The sequence below is a fragment of the Cottoperca gobio genome, chromosome 14 (assembly GCF_900634415.1).
Source record: "Cottoperca gobio chromosome 14, fCotGob3.1, whole genome shotgun sequence".
In the NCBI taxonomy this organism is placed as follows: Eukaryota; Metazoa; Chordata; class Actinopteri; order Perciformes; family Bovichtidae; genus Cottoperca; species Cottoperca gobio.
In genome coordinates this window covers 13,369,544-13,391,668 of record NC_041368.1, presented here as the reverse complement: position 1 = coordinate 13,391,668, position 22,125 = coordinate 13,369,544, and the positions used below count along the sequence as shown (strand labels likewise).

General features: G+C 39.9%; 4 protein-coding genes across 8 annotated transcripts in view; 3 read left to right on the top strand and 1 right to left on the bottom strand.

Moving 5' to 3' along the window:
* lhfpl7 (LHFPL tetraspan subfamily member 7) overlaps nt 1-6,856 on the top strand; it is a 94,444-nt gene extending 87,588 nt beyond the window's left edge. Inside the window, exons 3-4 of one of the 2 annotated variants that reach the window (XR_003833481.1) lie at nt 4,598-4,897; nt 5,139-6,856. Coding sequence is in view for 1 of the 2 variants with exons in the window: in XM_029448978.1 (XP_029304838.1) it covers nt 4,598-4,824 (227 nt within the window). In the remaining variant the exon portion in view is untranslated. Of the gene's footprint in view, nt 1-4,597 lie in introns of both variants that reach the window. The other variant, XM_029448978.1, reaches the window with a different exon arrangement.
* Nucleotides 6,857-7,032: 176 nt separating this feature from the next.
* spata22 (spermatogenesis associated 22) lies at nt 7,033-10,394 on the bottom strand. 4 transcript variants are annotated; one of them, XM_029448976.1, is made up of 8 exons: nt 10,387-10,394; nt 9,846-9,915; nt 9,421-9,558; nt 8,941-9,130; nt 8,253-8,619; nt 8,029-8,149; nt 7,837-7,934; nt 7,033-7,426 (listed from the first exon to the last, which is right to left on the bottom strand). In XM_029448976.1, exons 2-8 carry the CDS (start codon nt 9,883-9,885, stop codon nt 7,235-7,237), a joined length of 1,146 nt encoding a protein of 381 aa, XP_029304836.1. In that variant the 5' UTR covers nt 9,886-9,915; nt 10,387-10,394; the 3' UTR covers nt 7,033-7,234. The 4 variants fall into 4 exon arrangements, with proteins under 4 accessions (XP_029304836.1, XP_029304835.1, XP_029304834.1 ...); XM_029448975.1 differs by lacking the exon at nt 10,387-10,394 and adding an exon at nt 10,328-10,378; XM_029448974.1 differs by lacking the exon at nt 10,387-10,394 and adding an exon at nt 10,294-10,377.
* Nucleotides 10,395-12,292: 1,898 nt separating this feature from the next.
* stip1 (stress-induced phosphoprotein 1) lies at nt 12,293-21,558 on the top strand. Its single transcript, XM_029447435.1, has 14 exons — nt 12,293-12,444; nt 14,729-14,938; nt 15,038-15,179; nt 15,494-15,635; nt 16,019-16,184; nt 17,184-17,310; nt 17,850-17,952; nt 18,215-18,335; nt 18,496-18,592; nt 18,683-18,807; nt 18,904-18,940; nt 19,067-19,170; nt 19,513-19,688; nt 19,775-21,558. The coding sequence occupies exons 1-14, from the start codon at nt 12,436-12,438 to the stop codon at nt 19,845-19,847; spliced, it is 1,632 nt and encodes a 543-aa protein (XP_029303295.1). The 5' UTR covers nt 12,293-12,435; the 3' UTR covers nt 19,848-21,558.
* Nucleotides 21,559-21,957: 399 nt separating this feature from the next.
* Nucleotides 21,958-22,125, top strand: part of rps6ka4 (ribosomal protein S6 kinase, polypeptide 4) — a 13,034-nt gene continuing 12,866 nt past the window's right edge. The window contains exon 1 of the mRNA XM_029447434.1: nt 21,958-22,125. This exon is cut by the window's right edge and continues 821 nt beyond it. The gene's annotated coding sequence lies outside the window, so the exon portion shown is untranslated.

Here is a 22,125-nt window from a genome sequence, read left to right as displayed (position 1 = left end):
ATAAAAATCCTCCTCATTTCCCCCTTCCTCCTGGCTCTAATACTCTTCCGTAGCAAACAGACAGACGACACCACGGCAATGCAGGCATTAAAGAGAGCCACCCATTCCCTATTGAGTTTAATTCTGCACTTCCCCTCGCTAACAGGGTTATTACAGTCACCACACAATGGCAATAGAGTTTAATCCAAAGCAGACGTCTTGGCATCGTAATGAAAGCCGCCTACAAACTCACAGAATTGAATTTCTTATTAGTTATATCTTGGGAAGAATTAAATTCTGTGTTAGACACGAGGTGTATGAATGTCTTGGACTGTAGTATATTTGATTTCTGACATTTTCTGACAAGAGTAGATTCAACACTTACCAGATTTCTACATCTGAACTCGGGCACGCACGTCGAAATACGACACACGAGTGATCCTGTGATCGGTGTGTGTGTGTAATAATCTAAACCAGTGAGTTCTGTGCTGAAAGTGATTCAGCGTCACGCTCGGACGGCAGGTTATCCCACACCTTCCTGCTCCACAAACACATTCAATCTCTTTCTCTCATTCACACTGCTGTGAACCCGTTTCTCCGTCTCTGGGAGCAGCTTTCTCTTTTCTCGCCACACCACCGAGGAAGAGATTCAAGGTTAGTTTAGCTCATTTAGTTGGTAAAAGTGGAGTCTTTGTCTGCTAGTACAATGTTTTTCCCACTCTTTTATTTCATTTTGTCTCTTTTCTCTACGACCTTTGCCACACACACAAAACCTTTACACAAAAACAGAGAAGCAGGCCTATTAAGGTATTTACCATTCATTAGCGAACACAAAGGCCTCCGCAGCCTTGCAGCTACACGTGAAAGCCGGCCGAAGCGGACCAACAATGAAATCTAGTGCTCTCGGACGCTTCTGGCCGAATCAATATTTTACTCCCTCAGTCTGAAGCCTGTCCAGACTTCAAAGCTACTGAAGTGTGCATTCAGACAAGTTCCAGAAATACAGCAAGGACGTTTATTCAGATTAACAGACAAATTGAAAAATAATTTAAGAAACTTGAAAAATAATGCGGCACAACCTTTGGTCAGAACTGCAACTTCTGCTTAGAAACACAAGTTCTGATTCTTTTTAGATTGAATGTAAATCCTCCCGCTTCTTTGGCCCTGTGTGTAAAGTTTGCAATGAAACTGGGACACATTAGTGCACTGCTCAGCTAACTCGAGGTCTCTCCTTTATTCACTGTCTCATAATCTCTGAGCCATTATGAGAGCCTGGTGTACTCGGCAGCTCTCATCTGATCTGGGCCGACACACTCTCTCCACACCTCCTCTCTTTAATTCCTCTCTTTGGAGAAATGACGGGACTTTCCTTCCTGTCCTGAGATCTTACAAATGCAGACCGTTAATTGGGGTCGGGATGGTTAGTAAACTATTTGGGTCTAATCGAGGGTAATTGATTGGACTTTATAAAACCGCTGTAAAGGATTGTACGGAAGTGATGGGGCAGTAGAATCTCATATTTCAATTTGTAAAAAGCAAATAAAAAGCTATTTGATTCTCTTTTACAATAAATCTCACAAGGATTGACAATACATTTTAAAAACATACAACAATGTAGACTACCTTCCCTTCAGTGTTGTTGTTTTTGGAAGCTATTTAAGATTTAGTCTTTAGATGAAAAGGCTTTTGTCATTCGTATCCTTCATAGTTTAAAACTAGCTGAAAATGTCGTTACATATTAGTCGACTTCTAGTCAAAACAAGTTTTGCTCGTGTTTTAAATGTAGTTGTATTCCTGTGTCAACTGTCTTTGTTTAGATTTTAGTATCTTGGTAAAGTTTTTATTTGTTAAACTACATCATAGCCTCGTCTTTTTTTGCACGTTGATATCGTCACAGTGTGTTTAATGGTGTCAGTGGCGTCTCGCCATCCTCTCGTCTGAGTCATTTTCGTTAACAAAATGAACACTGCTTTTCTTTCTGTAATATTAACTCTCCCGCTTCTCTGACCCTCTCCCCACCCCCCAATCATTGCATAGGATTAGTGAGACCCTGTTTAAACTAAGTGTATCCACCCTGCACTGGAAACTACACCTAAAAATAGACCTCACTGTTCTGCATTATGCATCCTGTGCAGTAACGCAATACATGCAGTCTGGCATTAAAAGTACTTTACTGTCATGATCGGGATCTTTGTATATCCTGTTTTATTTTGAAGTGTTCACTCCCCCTTATGTCATGTCTAGTTGTACTTCCTGTCTGTGTTTTCCCTCTGTGATTGTTGATTTGTTCCTCCGGTGTCCGTTCACCTTGCCCTTGTGTTTTAGTGTCTCTCCCCAGCTGTCTCGTTCCCCTCGTTTAGTGTCTGTGTGTATATATCCCTGTCTGTCCCAGTGTTCCCTGTCAGATCGTCATCTAAGTGTCACCCTTGCAGATGTCCTCGTGCTCCTCGTGCTTCCCGTGTCATCCTGGTTTGTCTTTTCAGTTTACTTTTTACCTTTTATATTTTTGTTAATCTCCTCGTCCGCCGTCTTGCATTTGAGTCCTCACCTTTTCCCCACCGTGACATTTACACTCGTATAACATCGCAAGACTCACAAAAGGAAAAGAGTCTTTTTTTATTCCACACATTCTTGTTTCTTGTCAAAACCTCGACTGCCAACAGTTCGGCGTGAGATTCGGTTTGTTTATATATTTTTTCCATTTTTGAATGTGTAGACTTCGGGCCCCTCCGACACTGACTCAAGTGCGATCACTTAAGGCAAGAATCACCAGACTTCACGCAGCTCCCTGTGGAACAGTTGTCCACCCCAGGACCTGTAAACACACTTTGATGTGTAAAATTGCCTTTAAGACGTGTAAATGATTTGGTTTGTTTTCGTCTCCTCTCAGATCTGAAGGATGCATGTGGAGTTAGCCTCTGATATGAAGTTGATTTTACAGCTTTTCTGCAGTTCTCTTCTCATTAAAAGGCTGGCAGAGATCCAGGCGGCTGCAGCTTATCTGATCCAGACACCCGCCCTGCTTACCTGACACTTGTTACACGCGTAAGCTGCCTGGATTCCAGTGTCGTATTGATTCCGCTGTGTTGTTTGCCAATTATCCATTCTAGTTCTGTGTCCAAGTTTGCTTTTAGTTGCCATCATTGCAGGGAAGTGAGCTTGGGGTTGCGCGCACACACCTTTTGTGTTTCTTCCACAGAAGCCAATGATAGTTTGATAAAGAAGGTCATTAAATTGTCATTAGGCTTGGGCCCCTGCAGATGAAACATGGGGCCACTCTGAGAGCTGGGTACAGGGGTTGGCGCACGCAAGGCTGAGAGGCAGATCCTCCACGCACTCCACAGAGACACAACAGGCTGGACAATACTTCCCGATCATCATCCTCCTATCAACCCCAAAGCCCCCAGTGTGCAACTAGAACATCAGGGAAAGCTTCCTCCATTCTCATGTCCTGCAAGCGCAATCCTTTATTCCCACACAAACCATCGATTTGATACTCGTACAGCTATTGTGGAGTAGCTCTCACATGAGCACCCTTGAAAGCTGGAAAACCGACATCTCCCCGAATCAATAGAGCGTAGCAAAATATATGTTTGTTGTGTTTTCTAGAGGGCTTCTCACCATCGCAAGTTCACGCTTTTCAAGTAACCCCAGCTCTCAAAAACTAAAACAACTATGACACCTGGCATTGTAATGGAAACCCAGCTGGCACTCAAAATGACTATGAGCAGCAATGATAGCCTGTAGCGCAGTCAATAGCTGCTTGGCAGCACAGGGCTGGGAGACTCCATTTGTAAAGGCGAGCCTCTGTCTGGCTGCATGGGCGCTGAGGAGTGTCTGAGAAAGCTGATCGCAGCAGAAGTGCACAGGGGAGCTTCTCTTTTTAAATGAGGAGTGCAAATGACTTTAAGGGGACGGGAATCATTTTGCATTTGAGGTTTCGGTCAGTTAATGGTCATCAGGGCTTTTGTTGTTCAATACATTAAAAGCACTGCTCGGCCACTGCTGGACTTATTTTTATGCATGCAACACAAGGCAACAAATCATCAAGTCTCCGTGCAGATGGAGGCACTTCAGCACTGATGAAGTATCTAAATTACACTTAACTTTCAGTCAGACTGTGAGCTTGTTCTGCAAAAGCTCTGCTGCCACCAAGTGGCTCTCAGTGGGCACGTGAGTGTGTACGTCTAGTAAATGTGTGTTTCATGGGGGTGACACAACACTTTAAAATACTTTCATATATAATGCTCAATTGTTCCTCCAGTGACCTAAATATATACATTATATAATATAATAATAATAATAAACTTTACTTAAAAAGCACTTATCAAAAACAAAGAACAAAGTGATGATCAGCAAAAATCAAGGCGCGAGGAGAAAAAAGCATTTTCAACAGTTTCTGCATCTCTAAAGGTTCAAATCGATCTTATTTTTGCAATATTTCTGAGCTGGTTGAACAAGCTTTGAGATATCATCCAGATATCTTGCAACAGGCTTGAGCTGTTGTGACAGGTGACCAGCAGGTGGCAGTATTTGTTTTGTGGTCTGCTGGGGCCCAATAATATGAATCTGTTTTCTTGTACTGTTCGCTGTCTGACCCGCTCTTTCTTCTCTGCAGTGTTCATCATGGCGGCTGGACTGCTGGTCTACCCCTTCGGCCTAAACTCCTCTCTGGTCAAATCCTTCTGCGGGAACTCTGACATCTACTACGCCGGCGAGTGCCAGATCGGTTGGGGCTACATGCTGGCTATTGTCGGAGTCATGCTCACCGTCTTCTTGCCCTTTTTTGCCAAATATGCACCGAAGGAGCACCTGTCCCCCACCCCTCTGCCCACGCTGTTATAGTGCATTGTTATAGTGTGTGTCCCCCCCCCCCCTCCTGATGTCATGGAGAGACACCTGCATCCCGTTTTCAAAGGTGATGCTGTTTGGGACGCTTAACAACAAACACTGTCTTCCTGCATCTGTTGTGTGACATTTAGATGGAATGTTTTATGTTACAATATTAATCTGTGGGTTATGATTTTCATCATGATGCAAGGACCTCACACGATTTAAAAAATTACCACAAACATAACAAGTACTTGCTAAAAATGAAAGTGTTGTTTTTCTCCTTCCTTTTTTTGTGTGAAGTCAACATATGTAACATTCCAAAACAGGCTGGCTGCATAAAGAGAGGACGCATGAGATGATGTGGCTGTGACTGAAGAACGTTCGACTCAACAAGAGACACTTTGAACGGACTGAGAATACTAATGGAGTTGCATCTACGGGTGTATTGTGCTGAAGCCTTCCGACTGTACATATGGTCTGGATTTAACAGAGATGATGTTATAAAAGAAAAGAGAAATCTGACGCTTTAAAGGATGTTTGCTCTGCAGACTTTTTCTGTGTTCCAGTCTTGCGACTGGGCAGTGAACCAGTGGGAGTCGAGAAGACGTTTTAGCTTTCAAAGACATTTAGTAACTGTCTCCAAGATAAAAAAAAATAAAAAAAGGACAATAGACACAGCATCAGACCTGCCGAGAGGACAAATGGAAATACTTTTCTCATAACGAGGAAGTGAATCATGCTAATACGTAGTGATTTCAGAGCAGTGTTGTCAAAAAATGTATGTTGGGATACTGCATCCTTTCCTTTTCCCCAGAACTGTTTGTGTAACGTAACTCGCTTGTTAAAAACATGAGAAATTGTTTTCTGTCTACAACACACAATACTAAACACTCTAATTCAGGACAAAATGATTGCAAAAAGGGCAGAGAGATGTAGGGATTTTGTCAAACAAACGCATGATAAGATGGGGCTTTGTTAATGGTAGAACAATTGATCTAGATTTTAAATGTGATCTGACCAACTTGTGCCTTTTAACATAACCAAGACAAGTGTTTAATACAATTATCAGGTTATCATCTTTTTCTGCTGAAAAACTGTGGATCCTGTTGTGTGATGTGTTTTTTTTTTCCTAATATATTTTTCCTCTCTGAGGTTAAGTCTTTCTCCTGTACTTGATGCAGTATGATCTCATTAACTTGAGAAAATGTTCTGGGGGATAAAAAAGAGGATGTCTTCTAATCCTTGGAGGTATATCGGCAGATAGAAAGGGAGGGGGGGGGGGGGGAGAGGCAGGCAGTGTACTTGTGTTCAATTATGCCCCGAGACATTTTTGCCAATTATCTAGAAGAGATAAATCACTTGAATTGCTATATTAAAAGGTTATGACATGCAGCTAACAGATTAACTCCTGGCATCCTCGTCTTACGTGATTAAGAAATTGAGTGGTAGAGGAGGGGAGCTGTACAAATTGAACTTTGGTTATCTGTGCTGAGCTGACACATTATTCACATTATGTGTAAAACGTGGCTTAAAATAATTAGCTCCTTAAGAAAGCTAATGTGTTGCTGTGTTTTTTTTTACGTCAATCCACTACTCCTTTAAAGCGCTGGCACCATTCCTGTCATATTCCAAGGACAAAATGTCTTCTTCTCCACTTGCTCTCCCTGTACACTGCCAATTCCATCAAGCTAGACTCCCTTTCCTAGTTGGTGTTTATGTGCATATTAATGTTGAATGATGGGTTGGATTTTGCTAATGGGTTCATCTTTAAATATTCCCCAAATGTGGGTTCCCATAATGACATGACATTAAGACAATGACTGTGATTATGTTGCCATATTTGAAAGAAGGTCAGGAGAGAAGTGTTGTATTGGACCTCATACTGTGCTTGACTGTGGGAATGACTGCACTGGATTTATTCCCCTATTTGTTGAACCATTGTGTGTAAAGTCTCAGCACTGGTGAAACTGTTTTGGTAGATTAGAATTATTGTTTTTTCCATTGTGATGTTTGACTGTAAATAAACTAACTGTACTTGATATCACATGTTATTCCTAACTGCCCCGTTTTTCAAAGATATATTTTGAGATATTACCTCATCGTGTTTGCTTTACATGAATTAACCTCGAGACAATGTTTGCTGTTCTGTGAATTTTCTTTGTAATAAAAAATATTTCAGAATGTACAGAAAGAGAGGCTTTGCTTTCCCTTAAAGTGTTGGTTACATGAAACCACTCTTTATATTTGTTTCACAAATAAATACAAGAACATCAGTACCAGAACATGCAAGTGAATTCAACTGTTCAGTACAACAGCACAACAGGTCAAAAACTTGAATAATACCTAAAACATGCTTTTTAAAACTACTGGGAATTATACCTTCTGCCGATCCATCTTGTACTGCTGCAGATATCTACAGTACTCAGACCTCACTGAGTAATTTGATCAGTGCTCTCATTTCTGCATCGCAGGCTTTGACAGCCTCCTGAGCGTTCCTGAGCTCTGAGGGCAGGCTGGGTCTGACGGACACACACATCAGGACATCTCTGCTGCGGTCATAGTTTCCCACACAGCGATGAACTTGACCGCGGATGAGACGGGGCAGTTCCTGTTCCTGTTAGACAAGAGCCACAAAGGAACACGATTCAAGTCATATTCCAGTGCTATGTTATGCTTCCAAAATGCCAGTGTAGGGGAAGATGATGTTGCGTGGTCACGGAAAACTTTAAAAGGAATGTTTAAAAAAATAAAATGAAAAGAAAGTGCCATTTATTAACACAAATATGAATGAAACTGAGACAATTGGACCTTTGAGTTTGAGTCGATGTGAAAGCCTCTGAATCAAAGCAAGGATAATGATGATAGTAACACATTCATAGTGCGTTAGAAACATACTATAACACCAAGCCATTTTTTATTAAAAAGCCATCCTTGTACCCGACTGAAGCTGAGGATACTCAGGGTGAGTTAATGTGAGCAGATTGTCATTGTCCTCATTCAATGTACTTCTTAAGAGGAACTCACGGTTTCATAGAAGACACACTGCACTACCGCCTTCCCGTCTCTCACGAGGAAGTTCTTGGCTCCGTGGCGACCCAGTGTGACCGCAGAGTCTAGAGTAGCTGAGGGAAGAGAGCACAACCTGTCTGTTTAATGGTGTTTAGAAATACTTAACAGTACACAACAGACACAACAGCAACTCCTAAATCAACTGACCAAATATCTCAAATAGGTATGGGACTTTGTCTTTAAACTGGCTCCAGTGTCTCATGCCATCAATTACTGAAGTCAGGATCCTCAGTGAGTTCTCAATAGCTGGCTTCATTAGAAATGTGTCCTGGTGAGCACATATACAAACGCTGCAGTGATCACAACAGTATCATGAAAAAAGACTGGCACATTTTACATCTTTATTATATATTTTACTCAGATTTTTCTACCTGAGTTTGTCGCGCAGTCTGAGGTTTATTTGCGCTCCTATTTCCTTCAAAGGGGGATCTCTGCGGCCCAAAGCTGTTAGTAAACTTCCAGGAGTTTTTTTGTGGCTGCGGTGCACAAGGAGCAGATGGCCTGCTGGGTGGTGGGACAGGAGCAGGCACAGGTCTGGGCTGCTGAGAATACTGATATGTGGGATTGGGCGGTCTGTAAAATGACTGCTGAGCCATCTGAGAGAAACCAGTTTGGGGTGTTGGCTTGATTTGTGAACTCTCACTCATGTTGTGAGCTTGATATTTGCTCTGTGTGGAGTTAACACTGGAGCTGAAATCCTGTTGTCTCACACAGTTGCTGGCCTGTCCCATCTGAGAGCTGAAAATAAGAATACATAAACCTATTTTCACACACCAAACACCAGTCACATTAAACTTTTGAAGTTACAACATTTTAATTTCTTTGGTCTGTGTTTTTATATGTTGTCGGTGCTAGCCAAATTTGTTTGCTGTGTCCATATTTCTGTAAAACCTTTCCAACTGTTTATCAGGTGTCTGGGTGGTTAACAACCCTTTAAATATTTTTGTAATATTAAAATTATTACAAATGTTCCAATTAGCTTGATTTTTCAATATTTTTCATTGAATATACTATGACAAATGAGCTAATACTAACAGTCAGAAAATCATTGAAACACACCTTGTGCCTACAACTTTGTAGGGATGTGGTATGGGTGTATAGCATCTCTTTGCAGGTGCAGGTCCAGGAGCAGGTCTGTTGCTGCCATACTGCTGGGGTGGTGTGGATTGTGGGATGCCCTGCCTGTTCCACTGGTGGCTTTGTTGAGCATCGTAGGCCGGACCTGAGGCCTGATAACATCCATAGGTACCTGAGGAAAGATACATATTCAGAGGAAAATCGTATAGCAGCGTCCTATGTCTCTAACTGTGTATCTTAACTAATGTGGAGATATTTTATAATATGGTCCTATATTTTATGTAAAATGGTCTCAATTGTGTAATTTAGCGGGAGATGGAGATTTTGAGCAGTCAGACATTAAACAACATTCAAGAGCAGAAATTGCATTTTAAAAATATATTAAATATTTTTCTTTGGGTATGCTGCCACCTTGTGACTGAAACACAGTACAAGCTTAAAGAGCCGAACTGAAGGCTTCACCTGATGTGCTGTGAGGTGCAGCTGAGCTCGTGCTCGCCATGTATTCACTGTGAGAGAAGAATTCATTCTCAGAGGGAGCAGATGTCAAAGGAACTCTGTTTCTTTTCTTCTGGTTAAAGAGCGGCACAGACAGGCAGCCTGATGGACACAGCAGAGGAAACATATCTGAACATATCAGACTGCCCATGAGGTCAAATAGAAATTTTAACTCAAACTTTAGGATACTTAAAATATTATAAAACAAATCAAATGTTACTAATTCAAACTTGAATTGCATTCAAACGTTATAACAAGCAGAATCTAATCATGGTAATAAAAACAAAATGTAACGTTATACCACAAGACACTAATCACTGAACCTGGCAACCTAAATGAATGAGGAAATGAATAGTATGGGGGTTGTGAAGTAAATATATTTTACAAACCTGCTGTTGGCCTGGCTGGCTGGTATTCCTGTCTCCTCATCGTGTTGCCGTGGAAAAACAGCTTATTCAACTAACGTTGAGAAGCAGATCAGAAAATGGTCAAACCTTAAAGCTGATGCCCTGGTTAGGGTTGGTCACCCACTTGGTTTAAAAAAAAAAAAAAGTTAAATAAATTCTGGGTTACCTCAGTTGAAAATACTTTACAAGTCAAGCCAGTTCTTATTTTGGTGCTTTGATAGTTTAGCAACACTGCATTTAAGATAACTAACGTTAGCTTAGCTTAACGATAGTTAGCTAAAAAGCTAGCGATAAATATGTATACAGCTAATCTAGCTAGGCACCATAACAGTTGTAATGTAGCCTACAGCTACCAGTTGTAACGGTCTTTTCTATGAATATTGTACAATAATTAATTATTAACTCCTTTTTTGTTAACAAAAGTTACAACCTTATTGACAGAATAGACGTTTATAGTTCAGAACCTTGGAAAGCGACACGCGCCAAAACGCTGTTTACCGATGTTGCCTTCACGTGACCTTACCAGGCTCGGAGATCCTTCAATAACATTCAGGGGATTCAAATCAATATTTAAAACATTATATAAGGATATTTTATCCAACATAAATGTAGGACCTGAATCCTGTTTTTCAATTAAATGAAGTCTGGCTTGGACTTTATTCTCCCGACCCTTCTCCACTTAGATAAAAAATATTTTACTTTATTGGTCACTCTTAATGTATATATGTATATGTATATGGAGAAGGATCGGCATAATGATATAGACTAGAGGGATAGAGATAGAGAGCAGTAGAGATAGAGAGCAGACCTAGAGCCAGTAAGGCTTCTATGAGACTTTTCAATCCTAGTTCTGAACACAAGTGTCAGTCCCTCTCCTTTATCCTTGATAGGATCCTTATAGCCACAGGAAAACACAAAATGCACCAAACCTTGAGTCTTTCATATAAAACACTTACTTTGCACAAATTTTCAGAAACAGCAAAGTTTTATTCTTTTACTTTTCATTCATACATGTGCACTGAGTTAATCCAATGTTTATTGACCATGCACAAAAACATATAAAGAGCAAATGGTCTTTCTTAAACAATATCTAAACCAGAGCCTTACCTCCTTGCTGGAAACATTTGTATGCAAACAAATATCTAATCTTAACCTCTTTTCTCCAACTATAAAATTGTCCATCTAAACACCTTTATCTAATTATCTTACTTATGATGATCAGAGTAAAACTTAAAAATATTGTAATCAAACCATTGCCTTAACCCAATTCCTCATGTCAACAGGGTAGTTTAGTGCATGTAAAGTGTGCTGTGCTTTGACAATCTCAAATCATTTAAAGTTTAGTCCACCTGCATTTTCAGCCTTCATACTCTGCTTTACCTGATGACATTCACTTAGCCAGGCCCTGAGAACAGATTGAACATATTTATTTATCAGATGGAGAGATCTCAAGAGAGAGTCTATAAGAAAACACAAGGGCAAAGGCTACACTGCTCTGCCCTTCATTTTGCACTGAGCCTGAGGCTAATATCAGACTCAGTGTGTCTGTGTAAAATCCTTGCTGAGAGACCGAAGGCCTCTCTCTGATCTTGACACACATGGTTTCTCTGTTTTGTGTTTCCTATGTCTGAATCCATGGCAACAGTAGCATGAATGGTCTATTCAGAATGCCCTCCACGACATCCTTTGCCTCTGAGAAACTATGGATTAGCAAACAAGTTGTGTGGTTGAGACTTTATTCCAGGTGATAAACAAAAGTAAAAAATATGATATCTTGATGGGGTTTGTAGATGAAGTGTTTGCTAAAAGGAGATCATGCTTAGACAAAGAAACTGTTCAGAGGTGCAGTATCCTGTAATTATAATGAGTTAGGAGTAAGATAGGGGTGATACCACACTCCAGAAACTGGTGGTGGGAAGAAATCAGGCGCCTACATCTGGTCCATTGTACTGTTAATGCTAGGATATTAATTAATTAATATACTGTGTATGTCCATTCATAGTCTGGTGTGATTTTGGCTTAATATCACAGGTTTTGACTAGGATATTATCTACATGGGGTTCATATCTTCTGAGTCTGCTAATGAAATAGATCAATGTAAAAACGGGCAGTTATGGTATTAAAAACAATAGGGAAAGGTAATCTGTACACCATATAATGAAAATGGAATATTATATCATATTTATATATAAATAATGAGTATCTATTAATGACAACATCATATGAGTTTATAAATTCCCATAAAAAATAACACTGTTTAATCTATAAATTTTACTCAAGAAGGTATAAAGATATTAGTTGTGTAGCCTACATCCAACAAAAGTCAAATTAAGTATGCTTAGAGTAGACCATGAAACACATCTTGTGTAACACATCCTTGTGTTTTCCGTCATCTTCTGGAAGTTTCAGTAAGTGGGCTGTACTGTAGTGTCCCTCACATTATCCTCACGGGTGAAACGTAAATCTCAACGTTGATCACGGAATTTCTACATCCCAAACTGGCAACCTGCGTGATAATCAGGGGGAGGCGCCAGTACGCAGTAGTTTCTGGAAGGAACCTCATGCTTGCACCATGGAGAAAGTGAGTGTCATGGAACTATCTTCATAATTACTTATTGGCCTAAATGTTTTAGAAATATAGACGAGTTTCATTATTACAAGTATCTTTACAATAATAATTTAGAGGTTAGTGTGGTTAGCCTCGGTTTTACACTGGGACTTTACTGTTTGCTAATGTCAGAGAGCTAGCTAGCTTGTTAGCTTAGCGTCAATCCGGTAGTAATGTGTTTTAGCGGCTTGGCGGATGTTGTCTGATTTAAGGTTGTTACTCAACACAATATATGCTGACAGCGCTAGTCTGCAATGTAGCTGAACTGCATTCAAAATGGTGCAAATGTATCTAGTAAACGGTTTGTTCATCTGTGTACGGTTGTGGCTCATTTATGATTGCACGCGACAAGGTTAGCTAACATCAACTGTTAAGCTAACGCACATGACTTAATTTTTTTTTATTATTGAAAATATCACAGTAAGGTTTGCCATTGTAACCATTGTAACCATTGTCCGTGCCTCGTTTGGCCGTGCCTCGCTTGCTCCTAGCAAATCACCGACAAGATAGCCTTAAGTATCTCTCGAACAAATCACTGTGTCACAGCTAACATTAGCTCACAATGTGAACGCTATCATTGATGAGGTGATGGACAAATGCAATCCATAATTAAGCCAGTAAGTGTATCCATGCATTACATTGTTGTGCCAGGGGACCGACAGCTAAACTGCTGCAGTCCGTCAGTAGCACATGCATGCAGGAGTATTTTTGGATCGGCTTCAGCATTGTCCTCCTCAGCAGCCTGCACTCAGACCGGGGATCATTCTAGATGCACACGGCGCCGCTGTCATGGCTACAGCCGCAGTTTGTCGTCAACTGCTGCATCCACTCGACAGTTCGACCATTATTTTTGGTGATTCGTTCAAATATATATCCTGTAGTGGAAGAAGTATCGTTACTCAAATATTTTAATTACACGTAATAATACCACAGTGTAGAATTACTCGGATACAAGTAAATGCCCTGCATTCAAAAGCTTACTTAAATAAAAGTGCAAATATTAGCATTAAAACATACTTAAAATACTCATTATACAGAATGGCCCGTTTCAGAATCCTATGCAGTTTATTACATTATTGGAGTATTAAAAATGAAGCACTATTGTGGTCATCACTTTAATGTTGCTGCTGGTAAATGTGTAGCTAATTTTAAGTACACTGCTGCTGGGTGGCTAAATGTATAATCATTTATGAATACATTTATATTTTGTATTAATAATTTCAATCTAATGTAACTAGTAACAAATAAATGTAGTAGGTCAAAAATACATTGTTTGAATTTTAGTGGAATAGAAGTATAAAGTAAAGTAGAATAACCTCAAAATTATATTTCAGTACACTACTTAAATTAATGTATTTAGTTACTTTCCACCACTGTAATATTATCATGCATACTTTTTGTACACCCACAATGTCTCCATCAAAGACACTTAAGTTGCCAGCTTTCTCTCCTCCAATCTATAGTGTAATATCCTCTAGGCCCCATTTTAATATTTGGCTTTTATGGCTTAAATAAGTGTGCTGGGTCTCCTAACGCACCAATGACTGCATCCAAAAGAAAACCTAATCAATAACCAGACCTCAGTCTGAGGTACACATTCTTGTTCGTTCCTTGCTTGAGTTGTTCTGAGAACAATTACTTATTGTCTTAGTGTATTCCCATAATATTATTGAGTACAGCTCTGGTTTTCAAGGTACGGAGTTGCTGGTATGGCTTGGATAATAGTAATTGTGACAAATATTTATGTCATAAGATGTTCAGATCGGATTAGGTCTAGTGACTGGAGGTATAGCCATGCCACTCAACACTCCTTGTGGATTGTATGGAAGTGCTTTTGTGTAGTGGGCCACTGATATGGGTTTTTCAATGGCCGGTATTTAGACAGCATATATAGTATATAGAATGCCGATATACACAAAATAGCTGGCTATTAATGAAAATTAATTTAACACTGTTATTGTCTGCTTTGCCTGAGTTTGCTTAATTAAGTAGATCTGCACATATTTAAAATGTAATAAAATGTCCCCAGGAGTTTTAGTCCACTTAACAGCATTTATCAGCATATAGCAGCATTTCTGAGATGATGCAAATTTGTAAACTTTCATGAATTAAAAATATTGCTGATTAATCTAAAAGATGGCATTAATCGGTCTACCACTATTGTGTAAGATGTATAGAAAAGTTGGAGCAGGAGATCTGCCTAAGTGTGAATTTGTCTCTTAATACTTAATTTGACTGTATCTTCCTCTTTTTATAGGTTTCAGCATTGAAAGACCAGGGCAACAAGGCGCTGAGTGCAGGAAATATTGATGAGGCTGTACGTTGCTACACCGAAGCTGTGGCCCTTGACCCTTCAAACCATGTCCTGTTCAGTAACCGCTCTGCTGCCTACGCCAAGAAAGGCAACTATGAGAATGCTCTCCAGGATGCCTGTCAGACCATCAAGATCAAGTCTGATTGGGGCAAAGTGAGATTTCCTTTGTTCTGCCATTATTCTGTTGACCAGATATGTAGATATTAAAACTGTGAAAGCAATCTAATTATTATTTTATTTTTTGTAAACCAGGGCTACTCCCGCAAAGCTGCAGCATTGGAATTTCTTGGCAGATTGGAGGATGCCAAAGCAACTTACCATGAGGGACTCCGGCAAGAGCCAAGTAATCAGCAGCTAAAGGAGGGTTTACAGAACATTGAGGCCCGGCTTGCAGGTAGACACTGAGATTTGTGATGTCTTCTTATTCTACAAAAAAGTGTCATTATGATGTGAGTCACTTTTCCCTCCTACGTGGGTAGAGGATTTAGAGATGGCTGCTTTAGTAAAATCCCATTGTGAGTGCTGAAGTGATGAAAAGCAGAGTGGGCGGTCCACTTGTGTTTTGAGTGTTGTGATTCATTCAGACAATGAACAAGTAGTTGGGGTTACAGAGGAGAGAAAGCTCTGCTGAATCCTAGACCAGTGCAAGATGTGTTGACATCTGGACTACCATATACATCGCATAAACATGAATTCTTGCTTCAACAGAGAAATCAATGATGAACCCCTTCGCCATGCCCAACTTGTATCAGAAGCTGGAGACTGATTCTCGGACCCGTGAGCTGCTGTCAGATCCCAGCTACAGAGAACTGCTGGAGCAGCTCAGGAGCAAACCATCGGAGCTTGGCACGTATGTGATTTATGTTTATTTTTATGTGTCAGCTTTAACAACATTCTCTGATTTTAAGACTAACAAACTGTCTTGAGGCAGGACTGAGAAACTAAAAGATGCTTACTTCGGGTAGAATTGCACAAAAAATATTGAGAAATGTTGCTAAAGATACAATATACCGTAGTATTTGTAGGCCCACTGTCATTTCATATATTTCTTTTGATATTTTGGAGATCAGAAGATCATCTTCTGTGTTGCGGCTCAGTAATATTTAGCATGCATTATACTAAAGGGTCCACAACCTAAAATAAATCAGAAACTCAACTTAACTTGGAAAACGTGCATTAGCCATGAATACTGTGGTATTAGAAATGCATTTTTTTTGCCCAACTGTTTTGCAGGAAGCTGCAGGATCCCAGAGTTATGACCACTCTCTCTGTGCTGCTGGGACTGAACCTCTCTGAGATGGATGAAGACGAGGATCCCAGTCCCCCTCCTCCCTCCAAACCCAAAGAGACTCAGCCACCTGCTCCCAAAGAGGAAGACCTTCCCGAAAACAAGAGAAAGGTAAAAAAAATACGATGAATTGACTCAGTGTTTATATATATATATATACACACACACACACACACACACACACACACACACACACACACACACACATATTAAGGCTGTCGAATTAGCGCATTTATTTCGATTAATTAATCACTGAAACAATAACGCAGATTAATCGCGCTCTTAGATGCCCCTTGACTCTTTACGTCACCGACGCGGTACGGCCACAGTAGCCTCGTCATCATGATGGAAGCAGATGAGAAAACGTTACTTGGTCCAGTGAATGGAAAGTTTACATTAATAAAGTCCCGGATGTAACTGTTGATGCTCCGTTCTGTGAGATTCCTGCAGCAAAGAATGTTCGAACCATCGGAGAACTTCAAGCCTGAAATATCACCTCAACGCAAAGCACTTAGCAGCTAGCTAGCACCGCCGCTGATGCTAAAGTGAGCGACCTGTCTCGTCATACATCTTGATCAGGCGTTCAGACGCAGAATGACACATTAACAACTCATCACAAAATGTATTGCAATGGACTGCAGGTGGTAGAGGACAGGGGGCTAACGGAGGCTTTACAGATGGCGTCAATGACACAGCTTTTAAGCCTTCACAACATACGCTATTGTTTATTGTGCAATGAAAGATGTTATGCCTGATTTGATTTATGTCAAACTGTTGGTCTGTGTTGTCTAAGATAATTGTGGCATACAAGATATTAGAGAAATGGTATTGAAATAAAAGACATGTTGACAGTTTATAATGCTACTCATTGCTTCACTCATCTTCCAAAACCATTTGAATATTTTGACATGCTTCTCACATCAATTATTGATGTATGCGATTAATTTAGATTAATTAATCACAAAGGAAAGGGGAAAAAAAGAACCGCCCACCCTAAAACAATGGTAGGGGAAACACTGATTCAACATATTTTTTGCTTTTAATGAGTTTTAAGCCATTTTGCCTCTTCTGATGAATCCTTATTCTGATTTACTCCATTTTTTTTAACAGGCATTGAAGGAGAAGGAACTTGGGAATACTGCATATAAGAATAAGGACTTTGAAGCGGCGCTGAAACATTATGAAGAAGCAGTCAAACATGACCCCATCAACATGACATATATATCTAATCAAGGAGGTACATATTCTTTCATGGTGGAAAACAAATGCAAGCCTCTGCCATTTGAGCTGATTGATCCATAAAGTGCATAGAACTGACAGATGATTCAGAATTTCTCATATCTAGACATAATATGGGTTGTCCACAGTGAAAGATTCTTGCATCTCCTCCCCAATCACTCTGATGGGATGGAGTTCCTGCCACTGGGAGCATCACGACAACTAAATCCTCAATTTGGAAGAAAGAAAGTGTGATTGCCAACATTATTGATGTGGGCTAATGGGCCTTTAGTGAATCACTCAGAAATAATTTAATAGTTTTTTCAAAAGTGTATTTTTTTGGCATGTTTGTCTTTATTGGACAGATGACAGTATAGAGGCAGACTGGAAATGGAATTAAACCGGGAATGTTATGTGGTATGCGTTGTCAACATTCAGCTACCAGGGCGTGCTCCATTGCACAGATATACCAGTTCAGCCAAAATTGAAAACTGACATGATTATGATGACATTTAATTTTGGCCACTGTTAAATGTGTTCTTTTTGTTATCCCTTCAGCTGTGTACTTTGAGATGGGAGATTTTGAGAAGTGCCGAGAGCTGTGTGAGAAGGCCATTGATGTTGGCAGGGAGAACCGGGAAGACTACAGACAAATAGCGAAGTGAGTTCTGTAAAAATAATTTATTTTATTTTCCATTGGGTGGCAGTGTTGCTCTATTACTGCCCACATACTGAACAAAGATGACCTTGTGATCCTGAATTAGGACACACATGAGCTGTCTACTCACCTTGAGAATTTTGTTCAAGAGCACAAGTCGCGTTACAGTTTTCTGTTGTTGCATCACTTTTAAGTCTTTAGTGAGATCATTGCAATCTGACTTAATAAAAGGTTTATCTTCTTCTTTCTCCTCCTCTTTGTATAGGGCTTTGGCTAGGATTGGAAGCTCGTATTTCAAGGAGGATAAATACAAAGAAGCAGTTCAGTTTTTCAACAAGAGTTTGACGGAGCACCGTACTCCGGGCGTCTTGAAGAAGTGCCAACAGGTGCAGTGCAAGCTGATTTCCCACTGAATGGAGATTTATGATTCTAATTCAGATCATTACACAGTATTAGTAAAAGTTGTTCTAGGCGTGCATGTGGACGGGGAATGAAAACATAAGAGGGCACTTGAGTTATACCTTGTTACTGTGATTGAATCGGCAGGCAGAGAAGATAGTGAAGGAGCAGGAGAAAGTAGCCTACATCAACCCCGACTTAGCCCTGGAAGAGAAGAACAAGGGGAACACCGGTTTCCAGAAAGGTGTGTAAAAGTCGTAGTGCTCGTCAGTTGATCGTTGTTATTTGTTTCTTCTTTTAAGAACTTAAGATGAACTCCTTTTCCTTCCCACAGGAGACTACCCCTTAGCCATGAAACATTATTCCGAGGCCATCAGGAGAAACCCCAAGGATGCCAAACTCTTCAGTAACCGAGCTGCCTGCTACACAAAGCTGTTGGAGTTTCAACTTGCCCTCAAGGTACAGTGCATCTTCACCAAGCTTCTTCGTGAGTCAGTTAATGACATTCTAACCTGCCAAAAAATGGCCCTGTAATTGTCTTTTTTTATTTGTTAGGATTGTGAAGAGTGCATCAGACTTGAGCCTAGCTTCAGTAAGTAGGACATTTGATGTATTTGTTACCATTACATTCACATGTTGCTCGAATAACTTTAATAAAGTAGTGTTTTTCATTCAGTCCTCCTGATTTAACACCTAATGTAAATACCTCTGTCCACAGTCAAAGGCTACACGCGTAAAGCAGCCGCCTTGGAGGCCATGAAAGACTTTACTAAATCTATGGATGCGTACCAGAAGGCTCTGGATCTCGACTCTTCCTCAAAGGTATTTTGCAGGTTACTACACAGCTCAGAAAAGTCTTGGAAAATACTAGTGCATTTACATTGTCAAGTAAGGCTAGTATTTAAACTAGTTACCGATCTAAATAACAGGTCATTACTCTAGACACACATTGACTCGAGTAATATAAAAAGTAGTGTGACTTAATTTCTCTTTCTTATACTAATGAGTTCAATATTCTGTCACCTTTCTGAAAACGGGTAACATGGTAGTTATGTGTAAGTTACCGGGAAAAGTGTAATATTTTAAATACTCTGTGGTGATGAAGTTTTAAGTCGTCTTATTATTTGCTCGGTAATGATCAATTGGCTTTTTTCCAACGTTCAGGAAGCCACAGAAGGCATACAGCGCTGTATGATCAGTCAGACGTCTATAAGGACTGACAGTCCTGAGGACGTGAAGAAGAGGGCCATGTCTGATCCCGAGGTGCAGCAGATTATGAGTGATCCTGCCATGCGCATGATCCTTGAGCAAATGCAGAAGGACCCTCAGGCGCTTAGCGAGTAAGTTTTAGTTTAGTAACCTTTTTTGTGTCACGTTCTGTTTCTCAGCATGCATAATTTAATGTTTTTTTCTGTCTGATCCTCAGCCACTTAAAGAATCCAGTCATTGCTCAGAAGATTCAGAAACTCATTGATGTCGGACTGATAGCCATTCGTTGACGAGAACCAAGAGACTCCAAGACAACAGAGGAACAACGTGCAAATCCCTCCAAAATATTACATCCTCCTTTCTTGCCTTTAAATTCAAAATCATATTGTCGTTAGTCTCCCTGAGACTTTGTGTATGTTATGTTTTTTTTTTTTTTTTAAATCAGTTTCACAACTTTTCCATTGTATTTGAGAAAGCATCTTGTATGTCATCTGGAAAACTTCAGGACTCCAGAAAATCTGAAAACTGGATTTGTTTGTACAGATGCTCAAATACATCTTAAAATAAACCGCACAATTCAGTGCACCAGCACACTATGTGTTTTAAAGGGGAAATCCACCCTAAAGCAGAGCGTATATTCCTATTGTTTCATGGTTTAAGGAAATAAGACAAAAAAATAGAAGCATTTCTACACGCAAAATAAACATTGTAATGTAGATCACAAATTGAAATTGTCAACATTGGTCATTGTTCTTAATGCTCTTGTCCTCTTAGGCTTGACTAAACATGGTGCTTTAAAGCTGAGGTGACAAGTTTGTTCAACTCTTTTGGTCATCTCCCACACTTCAGGTGGAAAGCTGAATCTATTCTATCTTCTGGCCCCTCACATGCAGGTCCTGAATCTTGTAAGCATTTTAGGTATTATTTTTTAACCTATCGGAAATATTTGAGGTTAGTGTTTGAGCCTTGCTGTCTTTCGTTTAATAGATGGTATTATTTGTGTACAGCTAATGTCAGGAAAGCGCTGAGGGGTTCCTTGATTGTGGTGGCAGGAGGATGGATCTAGACAAATTATAACTGGTACTGGAAGAACACTACTTGATGCCATCAAGAGTGAAGGGATATTTAGCCATGATGATCGATTTATGATTTATTATTAATGAAATTCATACAGCAATTAAGGCAGCCATGCTATTGTTTTGTAATATTATATTGTTAGTCAACAATTTAAATCGTGGAAGGCAAAGCTCTTCAACTGCCAGTTGAAGTATCGACAAGTATACTGTGGAAAAATCACTTCTCTGTGAGAAACTGCATGAGTTGACCTCGCACAGCGTCACGATTTAGTGATCAAGTTTAAACTTTGAGCAGGCAACAGGAAGTGTGTAGATAATTCAAGTAGAAGTAGAAGTGTTTGACATGTCAAATATTGGTTTCCTAAGCCTGAAAGTAGAGGGCTGCTGTTCAAAATGTGCCTGGCTTGAATATTTCAAGACAATGGGAATAATGTGATAGTTAAAGGGTGGATTTACCTTTCTAAACTAGCTGCTATTGGTTGAGTATTGGGGTCATAATTATCTCACTTCATGATGCATCTCTAATCTTAGTCCTCGCATTACAACGGCATAATTGCTCAATCTGAATTTCTCTAAACATGGCAAACAACACAAATGGGGGTGTGGGACATTTTTACATCAAAGTCCCATTGTTATCAGAAAATACACGCAACAAATGGGGAACTCTCACATGGTGTAAAAGAAACTGTCCCAAAAAGTGTAATGTACTAATGGAAATCAGTTGTACAGTGAAATATACAGTATCTGAATGTATTTTAAAAGTCAGTGGTGGCTTTTTTGTCCTATAAGACCAACAATGTTGACAGTGACTCAATGCAGTAGTAGACCTACATTTTAGGGTCTTAGTCAGTGTGATTTTAAAACCTTACAGTAAACACCAATAAAAAGTACTATGAGAGATTCTTCATAAAAACACTTGTGTAAATCGTTATGCTTGTCATTGTTTATACACTTAAAGCATTAAATAGTGTCTTCAACATACTGTTGATAGACATATCGCATTCCAGGGTGTAGACTTGTCACAGGTTTACATGACTAAAATGAAACGTTTTGCTAGGATTAATACTTGAAAAGTAATTAAAAGGTGCTGAGGACTCTGGCCCCACACAACTCCTATGAGCTCCCCTAGAAAGTGTATGACTGACCCTAGATCAACTGTTTGTTTTTACCGCCATTTAGATGTTAACTTATCTAGCTTTATATGTTGGAAATTAATGTGCCCATTTATCTACAATATCATACTGATGGAAAAATCACCAACTACCGTTAATGAAAGGATCTAATAACCAGTTCTCCTGAGGTCTCGAGCCGCGTCGCTCCGCCCACACAGGGTTCACGTGACTGATCGTCGCCCAGGTTGTGTCGAAAGCATCCTGGTATTAGCAGTTAGCTATCCGCTGACAAAAATACTATATGTCAATATATTTTTTCATGTGTAAAATATTAACGTGGCTTTAGTGGAGACCAAGAAGATAAGAAACTACCCAAACTG

Excerpts from the sequence above, each read along its gene's own strand:
- spata22 (XM_029448976.1), bottom strand. The coding sequence starts at position 9,885 with ATGAGGAGACAGGAATACCAGCCAGCCAGGCCAACAGCAG. Across the intron at positions 9,559-9,845 it reads GCCAGCCAGGCCAACAGCAG|GCTGCCTGTCTGTGCCGCTC; the intron begins GTTTGTAAAATA and ends TGTGTCCATCAG. Across the intron at positions 7,427-7,836 it reads AGTGTGTCTTCTATGAAACC|GAACAGGAACTGCCCCGTCT; the intron begins GTGAGTTCCTCT and ends CTTGTCTAACAG.
- stip1 (XM_029447435.1), top strand. Across the intron at positions 18,593-18,682 it reads GAACACCGGTTTCCAGAAAG|GAGACTACCCCTTAGCCATG; the intron begins GTGTGTAAAAGT and ends TCCTTCCCACAG. Across the intron at positions 18,808-18,903 it reads AGTTTCAACTTGCCCTCAAG|GATTGTGAAGAGTGCATCAG; the intron begins GTACAGTGCATC and ends TTTATTTGTTAG.